General features: G+C 43.2%; 1 protein-coding gene across 1 annotated transcript; it reads left to right on the forward strand.

Annotated features, from left to right (window-relative positions):
- Positions 1–5,937: 5,937 nt before the first annotated feature.
- Positions 5,938–8,307, forward strand: LOC311235566 (uncharacterized protein; the record flags this gene model as incomplete). The annotated part of the gene is made up of 3 exons (XM_084323033.1): positions 5,938–6,016; positions 6,116–6,765; positions 6,970–8,307. 3 exons carry the CDS (start codon positions 5,938–5,940, stop codon positions 8,305–8,307), a joined length of 2,067 nt encoding a protein of 688 aa, XP_084179159.1.
- Positions 8,308–12,521: the final 4,214 nt, after the last annotated feature.

Consider the following 12,521-nt stretch of genomic DNA (forward strand, 5'->3'; position numbering starts at 1 on the left):
CAGACTAGCTACTATCTAAATATATTTGTAATAAAATGTAAAAAAAAAGTCAACAGGCGTAGGACAGTTATAAAGTATTGAATGAACAGTGAAGTCTGCATTGTGCTCGCAAACTACCTGTTAGAGAACTGAAAAGTAATCTTCTCTCTGGGTTGAAAGATGTACCTGTGTGGAGAAATAAAAGACAGCATTATCAGTGTGAGCACTCTTGTTATTGTTTTCCATATGGCACAGTGATATGGTGTGTAAAGTCAGGTTTTAATCCAGGCCTAGTTTCACATTATATTTAATGGTGGTAAAGTCTTCATTGTAGATGAGTTAATGGAATTTATCTCCCTGTGTGTTCAGGTCCTCCTCTTCCTCTTTCCTGCCTACGCCTCCTGGTCCCACCGATTCGGTTGGTGTCAGCGGCGATCTGGCAGACTGTCCAGCAGGAAGTTGTGGCTGATTATGGGATGCTTGAGGAGTTTGTTTCCATGGTGACAGAGATTGTTCCAGAGCTTCTGACCAGGAGACAGCGGGCGGAACTCATTCTCGGTCTCAGAGCACGGGTGAGGAAGAGTCTCAGCAAGTAGCCACACACACTTTAATTATTCTACACAACATTAACTCTTCCTGTTGTGGGCTGATTTCAGTTGATCCTGGAGTTGTGTCGTTCTGAGGCGACCGCTGACCTTCAGGTTATTCAACCACATCTAGACAGGATGCGCACTCTCAGAGCACTCTTGGACATAGAGGTGGGTGTAATCCTTAAAAGAGAGAGTTCCGATTTCTGGACATTAATGTGTATGAAATACTTACCAGTAGTAGTCAATGCAAAGCTATTAGCTTACTTAGAGTCCCGGGAGTTCTGGCCGGGTTCAGAGTGAACTGGAAAGCAAATGGGGGGCCTCCCAACCACGAACACAGCCAAAATGTGTTCGTAGGGACGACGGTACAAGTCGGAGGTACCGCTGCTGGGAATTGAACCCGGGTCTCTGCGGTGGTAGACCTCTACACTATCCAGACGCCCCATGATATATATATATATATGTTGAGACTCTAAAGTGGCATCTGTCGTTTCATGCTGTGTTAACTTGTAGGTGGATGATGCAGGTGTGGATATGTCCGATCTACACTTTCTTGGGGTTGTTGAAAGTCTGCTGAGAGATCCTGAAGAGAGGGAGAACTTTTTCCAGGTCGGCTGTGTTGTAGTTGTTGTTGTAGGGTTTTATTTACTGACATTAACATGACTAGTAGTGCCCTATGACATCAGTTATGAAGGCTTTCACAAACCATACAATGCAGGAAATCATCAGCAATGACGGCTAACTGAAATATTGAGTAGCAAAGTTTAAATGATTTTAGCTGTGCTAATCGTGGTTGGTGCTTTGCTAACATTTTTATTTTCTTCTGTTTGGGTGTCAAAGGAATATGGCAGCTAGCTTGCTAGCGGTCTCATTATATTGATTGCCTATGCCATTGTTAGATGGTCTTGTAATTTTTTAATATCGTGAGTAGTGAGTTTTTTGCACAAATTAATGATAAAAAGAAAATATAAAAAGATGCTTTTAGATATTAAAATGTTTTTGAATGCAATTGTTTTAATTGCTTTCTTATTGTCTGACTTATCTTTGTTTGTTATTATTTTTATTCTTTTTCATTCTGCCTATTGTAATCTCAGCATCATTGAAAATGAGGGTTCACCCTCAATGGTTCCAGATAATCTAAATAAATAAATACAAATAAAAGTCAGATAAAAAAAAAATATATATATACAGTGCATCCGGAAAGTATTCATACCCCTTCACTTTTTCCACATTTTGTTATGTTACACAGCCTTATTTCAAAATGGATTAAATACTTTCCCCCCCTCAAACTTCTACACACAATACCCCATAATGACAAAATGAAAAAAGATTTAGAATTTTTTGCAAATGTATAAAAAAAAATAATATTAATATCACATGTACATAAGTATTCACACCCTTTGTTTGCTATGACACTCAAAACGTAGCTCAGCTCCATCCTGTTTCCTCTGATCATCCTTGAGATGTTTCTACAATGTGATTGGAGTCCACCTGTGGTAAATTCAATTGATTGGGCATGATTGGATTTGTAAAGGCACACAACCCGTCTATATAAGGTCCCACAGTTGACAGTGCATGTCAGAGCACAAACAAAGCCATGAAGTCCAAGGAATTGTCTGTAGACCTCCGAGACAGGATTGTATCGAGGCACAGATCTGGGGAAGGGTAAAAATAATTGCTGCAGCATTGAAGGTGCCAACGAGCACAGTCGTCTCCATAATTCGCAAATGGAAGAAGTTTGGAACCACCAGGACTCTTCCCAGAGCTGGCCGCCCCAGCCAAACTGAGCCATCGGGGAAGAAGGGCCTTGGTCAGGGAGGTGCCCAAGAACCCGATGGTCACTCTGATGGAGCTTTAGTGTTCCTCTGTGGAGATGGGAGAACCTTCCAGAAGGACAACCATCTCTGCAGCACTCCACCAATCAGGCCTTTATGGTAGAGTGGCCAGACGTAGGTTGGTAAAGCTATGCCTCCTAAAGTGTGAAAACGGAAGTACAGGAAGTACCGGCAACAGGCTTTCCGGTTTCGACAAAACAATTATAGAAGCGTGTGAAGTGCACAATATTTCCTCGTTCAAGCCACTGCAACGGCTTTGCCTGAAGAATTTACTACATGACCGGGACGTTCTAGCTTGTTTGCCGACAGGATTCGGGAAAAGTTTGGTCCGTTCGGAGGCAGCTTCCAGGGGAAGTACATACACCGGAAATTCACACTTTCGATCGTAGTGCTTTACCAGTCTTTATCTCACGGAGGAGATAAAACTGGGAACGCGGTTAGGCCAGACGGAAGCCACTCCTCAGTAAAAGGCACATGGCAGCCTGCATCGAGTTTGCCAAAAGGCACCTAAAGGACTCTCGGACCATGAGAAACAAAATAGTCTGGTCTGATAAAACCAAGATTTAACACTTTGGCCCGAATGCTAAGCACCATGTTTGGAACTGGGAGACTAGTCAGGATCAAGGGAAAGATGAATGCAGCAATGTACAGAGAGATCCTTGATGAAAACCTCTTCCAGAGTGCTCTGGACCTCAGACTGAGGCGATGAGTCACCTTCCAACAGGACAATGGGCCTCATTCATGAAGCGATGTAAGAACAGATTTCGTTCTTAACTAGCATTTCCTCTTATTTTGTTCTTACCTGGGAGTCAGCAATGTTTTCTTATTGTTGCTTTTCTCTCAGGCAAGACCAAATTCTAAGAGTGGTCGAGAGCACTCTTACCCAGATAAGAAACTCTTACCCAGATGAGAAACATTTAAAAAATAATAATAATACATCAGATGTATATAGTGCTTTTCCTAATGCTCAAAGACACTTTACAAAACAAACTATATAATACAATACAGTTTTAGTAGATCAAATAAAAAAATATATATAAAATGGTGAGAGAGGAAGGAGTTCATGGGTTGAAAGCAAACCATTGGTCATTTGCCCCCAAATACAGTACCCCCAAATACGACTTTATAAACCCAGAACTTTTCAATAATTATTATTATTATAACTTATTGCGTGCGTTCTGCTTCTGAAATGGATTATATATTGCTGTTAGAACAGTTAGATGCTGCCGCTCCAGTAGCACACCACATAGCGCACTGAGTCGCGAAGCGGTCGCCCCGGGTTTGATTCCCCGACCCGGTGGCCATGTGCTGCATGTCTTCCCCTCTTCTCCTCCCGTTTCACCCTCTCTCCTCTATCGGTCCTGCGTGGCCGCTGTCGGTCCTGCGTGGCCAAAATGTCCTGCGTTGACCAAAAAAGCTGAAAATGCTATAAAAAAAAAACAGTTAGATGCTGGCTGCCCAGGCGTACGCATATAACGCATATTTACAACATCTCCTCCCTATAGGTTCGGAAATACCGGATTGGTCACCCGTCATCTCTCTCTGAAAGGAGAGAGCATAGGATCAGCGGCATATACATATCAGTATACTGCGCGATTGGTTCTTGACAAGCGTCGTCAAGTCGTTCAGTATTGACAAAGCCTACTTTGCTGGAACGATTTATTCCTCGCCATTCCTTTATGCCCACGTCGCGTTAAATACCGAAATTAACGTTGCGTTAGCGTAAGCTAACTAAGCTAAGCTGATCAGAGCCATATAGAGAGAACAGCAGCGGTCCACTAGGGACTGGGAAGGAGGGGGGTTACTGCATTCTCGAGATAGCCCCACTACCAGGATCTGGCCGGTACTGCACCTTCGGACTCCCAATATGCCTTTTCCAGCCAAAATACAGCTCTGACAGTGAATAGGATATTAATATCGAGAGAAAAAAAGAAAAGCTAATAAAAAAAGTGAACAGGTCTATTTGTATTAAAAACAATAGATTGTTTTTAATTTAAATGTCTGGAAGAGCTCAAAAATAAAAATGTCAAATGATATTTCCATTGCCTTTTTTTTGTTGATTTAAATGTTACTGATTGTGTTAAATGTAATATAATATCGTCTCATATCGTTCGCAGGCACCTGAATCGAATCGTATCGTATCGTGGCAGACTTTGTGATATCGGAAAATATCGTATCGTTGTCCAAAGAATCTATATCGTATCGTGATGAAACTGGTGATTCCCACCCCTATACAGTATGCGGTATATGTATAAGTACAAGTATAAGTCTTTATTTGTCATCAGATTAACACACACACATGCAATGAGCGACCCACAGGAACACACACACATGCACTGAGTCGCAAGTCGTGAGACGTGTGTGTGTGTCATTTTGAGATCAGTTGCAAATCGCTTCCTGTTGAATGGATTAGACCGATCAGATGCCGACACTCGGCAGTTTTACACACGCCTCATTCGCCTTATAAGGAGATGGCGGGCGTGTCTGTATGCAAATTAATTTAGTGCGAGCGCGCATTTCAGTTTAAGAATGAGTGGGATTCAGCATGCAACCGACCTGGGTAAGAACCGATTTGGACGTTAAGAACGGCTTGGTGAATATGGCGGTGGCTTTTCTTATTGTTCTCTTAACAGACAGGTAAGCAAGAATATAAGAAAAATAATAAGAGTATTGTTGAATGAGGCCCAATGACTCTAAGCACACAGCCAGGATAACAAAGGAGTGGCTTCGGGACACGTCTGTGAATGTCCTTGAGTGTCCCAGCCAGAGCCCAGACTTGAACACGATTGCACATCTCTGGAAAGATCTGAAAATGGCTGTGCACCTGATGGAGCTTGAGACAATCTGCAAAGAAGAATGGTAGAAACTGCCCAAAAATAGGTGTGCCAAACTTGTAGCATCATACCCAAGAAGACTTGAGGCTGTAATTGTTGCCAAAGGTGCTTCAACAAAGCATTGAGTAAAGGGTGTGAATACTTATGTACTTATCTGTTTATACTTTAATTTTTTTTTATACATTTGCAAAAAATTCTGAAAAACCTTTTTCACTTTGTCATTATGGGGTATTGTGTGTAGAATTTTGAGGGGAAAAAATATTTAATCCATTTTGGAATAAGGCTGTAACATAACAAAATGTGGAAAAAGTGAAGGGGTATGAATACTTTCCAGATGCACTGTATATTCTGAACATTTGCCAATTAAAACTACTTTTTTTTATTCCAGGAGGTGTTCCCAGAGGAATTCGGCCCTATGTATGACAAAGCAATACAGACGCTGATGTGCCACTTTCTAAACAGGCTTGAAAATCTTCTTCCCACACAAACCATACAACAGGTAAGAAGATAAAATAATAATAATAAAGACACTTTAAAAACATTTAATAGTTTCTGCCTTTACATTTTTATCAGCTAGCTGTTACATATTTGAGTTCTCATTTGTTAAAAAATTAAAAAAGAATAACATGTTGATGTTGTTGTCATGCGTCTCAGGTTGCCTCCTTGCTCGGTGATGCCTCCTCTGTTCTGGAGGAATGCATGGAGTCTGTGTCTCACACTGAGGAGCTGAAAACCCTGCTGGAGTATCAAAAAGACCTCAGCCAGCTCCAGGACAATGGTGAGTTGTTGTTATTTTACGGAAGACCCAGAAGCATGATAAAGTACAAACTTTTTAATGGTTAGGCCTAAAGTTTTCGTCATTTTTGTCTCTCTACAGACATTTCAGTTGAGGGGACCCGCATCATGTCTGTCCTGGTTCTCCCTCCTGTGGAAAGAGTAGTGAACGTCGACGAACACAAACAAACAGGGACGAATGCACTGGGTGGCTATGTGTACACGGCCTGCACAGAGATGGAGGTGGACTCTGAAGCAATATTGCAGAATAAAGAGATGGATCTGGAAGGAACTGGGACTATAGAGGGATGTGAGGACGGCCAACAGTGGTTCTACATTAGTAATGACGACGTAAAAACAGAAGGTGGTGCTGATTTGGAGGTCACAGGACAGGTTGAATACATTGAGCCAATCGATGGAGAAAGCGATGTTGACACTGCTGTCCAAGCAGATGGCATAGAGTATGAAAACGGTGAGGGTGAGATGAGACTGAATGAGACAGAATATGGTGTTGAGGCTGAAACAGTGATGGTTATTGGGGAAGATGGGACAACAATGCCTCTTGGTGAAGCCATAACCATGGGTAAGACCAAAAGGAGGAAGATTCAGGGTAGGGACAAGGGTCATAAACTGGAGAGGGACTGTGCTGTCCTGCTGGAAAGACTTGATATGCATGTGCCTTCACAATTCAGAGCAGTGAGAGTGAACCGTGGGCTCAAGATGAAGACATTTCTGTCACAAAGGAGCACCAAGGTCAGTCAGCAGGGAACAAGTACTGGAACATTTCCCCAAAGCTCATCTAAAAATGATAACCTGGATCAGAGAGCATGCAAAATATGTGGCAAGATTGTGAGTTGTGCAGAATTCTTAGAGAGCCACATGAATCAACACTTGACAGAGCTTCCCTATCCTTGCTCTGCATGTAAACGGAGGTACAAGAGCTCACGTTCCTTGCAGGAACACAGATGCCCAAGTCAAAGTCTTAAAAGCCTATCAAGATGTAAGCATAGCAGAGAAGTAAGTGAAGAGACAAGGAGCACAATTGTTGAGGAAAAGGCAGCTGAGGGAGAACAATCAACCAGTGGGGCTCCTTGTGAGGCATCTGATGAAGATTCACCATTTGACAGCACCGCCCAGGACCCCGCTTACACTGGCCCAGCAGAAAAGAGGCCCTCCACAAAAACGATAAACCCTGAATACAAAGAAAACACGGCAGAAGGTCCTGTCTACTGTCCACATTGCGGTATAGAGTTTAAGCGGCAGAAGTCACTTAGGCACCACCTAAGACACATTTGTTTTGATTCACTACAGGTTGATCCGGAGAATTCTGAGGACGGCAAGCGATGTTTCAAATGTGACGAATGCGGCAAGGCATTCAGGTTCAAATCAACACTGGAATCCCACAAACATACTCACAACCCACTCTACTGTGAGGTGTGCATGAAACTGGTGCGTGACTCTGAAGCATTAGCGATGCACAAGATTTCACACACTCCATTTCAATGTAATATATGTGATGAAAACTTCCGTGTTTTCAAGGCCCTTCATAAGCACTATATCGACGTTCACAATCCCAGTGGGCCGTTCACTTGCTCCCATTGTCAGGAAACTATAGGCAGCTTAAAACGCTTCATCAGACACGAGTGGAAACACACTGGTCATCAACCATTTCAGTGCCCTAATTGCCCTAAACGATTCAGGTCATACTGGGACGTGCAGGATCATCAGAAGAAACACACCAAAGAGAAACCTTTCCTTTGCTGGGAATGTGGGAATCGCTTCCGGCACAGTATAACACTGACGCGGCACATGGAACACGTACATAGCAAACCTGGCCCACTCGTACCTGAGAAGGTCCCCACCACTCTCATATGCTCCCAGTGTGATAAGGTCTTCACATCGAGGAAATGCCTTCTGCACCATGAGAACGTTCACCACAAAGGAGTGCGCCACCCCTGTTCATACTGTGGCAAAGGGTTCTTCTCCTCAGGTGCGCTGGTGCGACACACGTTGATTCACACCGGAGAGAGGCCTTTCATATGTGACAGGTGTAAAAAGACTTTCAGATCCGCTTCCGAGCTGAAGATACACATACGATACCATACAGGGGAACGGCCCTTTAAATGTAGCGTCTGTGACAAGGGTTTTGTACAATCAAATCTGCTCACCCTACACATGCGAACCCATACAGGGGAGAGACCGTATGTTTGTCCTGTATGTAGCAAAGCATTTCCCTCCCTGCATGGCCTGAAAAGACACAAAAAGCTTGTTCATTCACAGTTGCCACCGGTTTGAAGTATGGTTAAAGAATGAAATTCAATCTACAGTATTGAAGTAAATAAATCTGTAATATGAAAAAAAAATTGCACAATTTTAAAATAAATGTATCCCTAATTTTGAGTCTCCTTGCTTGTGTTAATTGTCTTCATTACAGTTACATAGCTAATGTTATTTCAAATATATTTAAATTTGGCATACTATTTTTACCTTTTAGCAATTAGTACACAGGCCTACAGTAACTCAAAGTGTTCACCCCCTTGACTTATTTCCACATTTTGTTGTACTAAACAGTTTTAAATGCATTTATTTTGGAATTCTCTGCAAGTGGTTTTTGGTAGAAATTCATGAGAATACGTAAATTAAAATAGTAAAATTATTCATCCCCCTTGGTTTTTACATTGCCACATTGGTGAAATTATGTTAGTATTTCCGTACTACTCTGATGCCATCAGTATTACCACTTGATTTTTTTTCTACTTTTTCTCCTTTTTTCTGTGATTTTTCTCCCATCCCAATTCACCTCTTGTGAATGAATGAATGAATGTGCCAATTCTCCCTCCCCTGTCCTGATCGTTGCTCGGATGTGCCCCCTACTGGCCGGTCGTAGGGAGGATAGAAGCCCATCACACGTCCCCTCTGATACATGTGGAGGCAGCCAGTCACATCTTTTCACCTGCCAGCGTGGACTCATTGGCGAGGAGTAACGTGTAGGAGGCTCACACTGCCCCCGCCATTTTCCTGTCTCTGCTGTGCAGGCGCCCTGACCGACCTGTAGGAGTCGCTGTTTACAATGACCAGACTACCACCCTTTGACTTCCCTCCCGCTAACTCTGCCAATTGAGTTAGTATGACGGCCGGCCCAAGCCGGAGGCAACGCTGACAGCCGGATTCGATACCGGTGTCTCTTGCGTTGGTGACGAGCGCGATGTCCCCTGCGCCACCCAGCCGCTCACGTATTACCACTTGATTTGACTGACTATACAGATTGTTGTTTGTGCAGAACTTGTCACCAGAGCACCCTTCCCCCACATTCTTCAATGTGTGAGGGAGAGCTTCTCTGTACTTCCCTGAAAATAATCTGAGTTGCATAAACATGTGTAGTCACCAATCGTACATATAATATAGTAACTTGACACCTTTAGCTTTAGCAGACACGGAAAGCTGAGTAGGTATTCACATGCTTTGAAAAAATAACTGATTACAATTCAGTGTGATTGATTGATTGAAAATGTTATTAACAGATTGTAGAATGGGTACAAAACAGTACAGCTCAATACACACAATTGTTAAGGGGATGCAGACCAGAGAAAGACTCGTCTTGTTTACATCAGGGTCCCCCATTTTCAATTCATCATAAATTATATGACATACATGACATACAGATAGACAGTACTGCTACATCTATACATTTATGACATACCAGATTTACAAATACAGTACTGTTTGTGATACAAAAAGAGTAAAAAAAAAGTATATACATTTGACGAAGGAACTACATTGGAGGGGGGGGGGGGGTGGGTAGGTGGGGGGGGGGGAACTGTACATTGAAGGTGGTTGGGTGGGTAGGCGGGGTGGGGGTAACTGTACATTGGATTATCGACTAAACCTTACTTGGTCCCAAGAAGAGGGTCTTGTGTATTACTGGGTTAGGACATTTACTGTACATTGGAGGGGGTTTAAGTTTATTTATTACCCAGGGACAGTGCACATTAATCAACATCTTCAGTTTCCACATCAATGTAAATGTGCCAGAGTTTGCTAATGAGCTATTTTCCATCTGTAGTCCCTGCCTACCATGCATGTCTTTATGGTGTGGGAGGAAACCCACACGAACACAGGGAGAACATGCAAACTCCACACAGAAAGGCCCCCTGCTGGGGTTCGAACCCAGGACCTTCTTGCTGTGAGGCAGCGGTGCTAACCACTGTGCCACCGTGCGGTGCGGGTGGGTTAGGACATTTACGGTGGCCAGTTTCGAATTGCAGCCTCCCGTAGGTGCTCTTTAAGAGTGGTTTTGAATGTGGGTAGGGATTCACATTCCTTTACAGCTTTGGGTAGGGCGTTCCACATTGATGTGGCATAATTGCGAAATGTGTTTAGTCCCTTGTTTGAGCCGAATCTGGGTTTAACATGATTTGTTGAGCTCCCTCTGGTGTTGTGGTCGTGGTATTCACTGACCTTTGGGAAGTATTTTGACATGTACCTTAGTCGTATAGTGTATCTTGTAGACCAGGCCCATTGCAAGTTGCTGTACTCTGTCGTCTACTCTAAGACATCCTAGGTTGTCAAAGTGGGCAGGGGTGAGGTGGGTTCCAGGAGTAAGGTCAAGTAGTAGTCTGACCAGTTTGTTTTGTGATGTTTGTAATCTTGTTTTTAGCGCCTTTGAGGTGCTTTGTATAGTTTAGATTTAGATACATTAAGAGTTAAAATTGTATATTGTATAGTGTACATAGGAACCAGTTTCTCAGGAACTTAGCATGTCTTTTTTTATCATGCATATCTTGTGTCTTACCTATTTTCTTTTTTTTCTATGCTTATTTTTATTATTGTATTTTGCACAATCAATGCAGGCATGACCACCCGCATTTCACTGTATGCCCTGGTATGTATGTGACAAATAAACCTCTTGATTCTTCCTGAGTTGTAGTATTACTATGTAGAGTGATGAAGGTATAAAGACACTATGGCAATACATTGATTGATTGAAAACTTTATTAACAGATCGCATAATGGGTACAATACAGTACGGCTCAATACGGCTGCAATTCGAAACTGGCCCCTGCAAATGTCCTAACCCAACCCCCTCCAATGTACATGAAACCGGTCTTATTTGACATGCTCTGAGCGGGAGTCGAACCCCTCGCAGACCACTATACCAAGAGGTGAATTCACTTCTTGGTAATGTGTCTGGATGCCTTTTAAGGGGGAGTGAGTTTTACTTGCAGTACCGCTACGTGCCACAGTCACTTCACAACACATGAAGTCCATCGTGACTGTGGATATACTCGCGGTACCTCCGTTACACTCACCCCCCTAAACTCACACCACCCAAGGCATCCGGGTCACGGCACCACTTGTGACCGGTGTGATCTCGCTCTGCATTGTGTTTCGATTCGACCCCTGATAACACATTGTGCGCCAAAATCGCTTTCCAGCGTTATTGGCCGCCATGTGTTGAGCGCCAGACCACGCTGTCCAGCGTTATAGAGATCAATATTTCATTTTTTCGCCATGGCATTCATAATTCATATATACACCCACGGTGCTGCAGCTGGACCCTATAGGTGACTGCAACGATGGCTCAATACCGCCGCCTGGTGGATGGTCGGGCGAGTTACACTCGTCAACAGGATGTGCCCAGCAGTGCATCGATGAAACTCATCCGGCAGTCACATCTCGTTGCGGGACTCCCGACAGATACTATGTACATAATGGATCGCTTTCTAAACTTAATAATCTATATGATTTCAGTGTTTATTGCGACATACAAACTGGAAATGGACCTAGGCGATCGGCGTCGTGTACTTGGGATCTTTCACCGCCAGTCTCATTGACCCACGGTAAGAGGAATATAACGTTATTTTCAACCCGATTGTGCGTTTTCTTGTTTGCAAACCATCTGACAAATATATCACCCAACCTACTGATGATCGGGGAATTATAAACGACCCCCCCCCCCCCCCCTTTCCTCCGCGCATGATGAGGCATAATGTATGCCGATCATATACATTTGAGTTTTTTGGTGTATCGTGTATGGGGGGGCAAACGGCAATCGATCATCTATATAATGTGTTTGGGCCTATAACTAGCGTTTTTGGAATTACAGCAGAAAAGATTAAAAACATACTTATATTCTAGAAGGTATTAACACAACAATGTATGAATGAAAAAGTAAAACGTTCCCACATCCTGAACGATAGATAATCGATGTTGAATGGGCCATAGTAATGTCAATATAGCAATACAATTTAAAAAGTTATAGCCCTGCAAAGAAGGTAAACATCTCCATAGACTTACAGCGCTTGCAGAGAGGGTACTTTGATGGGTACAATGGCTGGCACAGAAAGTGTTAAGGGATCGCCCTAAGTGGGAGTTGAACCCCGGTCTCCCGCGCCGCGGGCGGCATCGCAGAGCACTATACCAAGAGGTGAATTCACTTCTTGGTAATGTGTCTGGATGCCTTTTAAGGGGGCTTGAGTTTTACTTGCAGTACCGCTACGTACCACAGT

Source organism: Notolepis coatsorum (genome assembly GCF_963971535.1).
Source record: "Notolepis coatsorum genome assembly, chromosome: 10".
NCBI classification, from domain to species: domain Eukaryota; kingdom Metazoa; phylum Chordata; class Actinopteri; order Aulopiformes; family Paralepididae; genus Notolepis; species Notolepis coatsorum.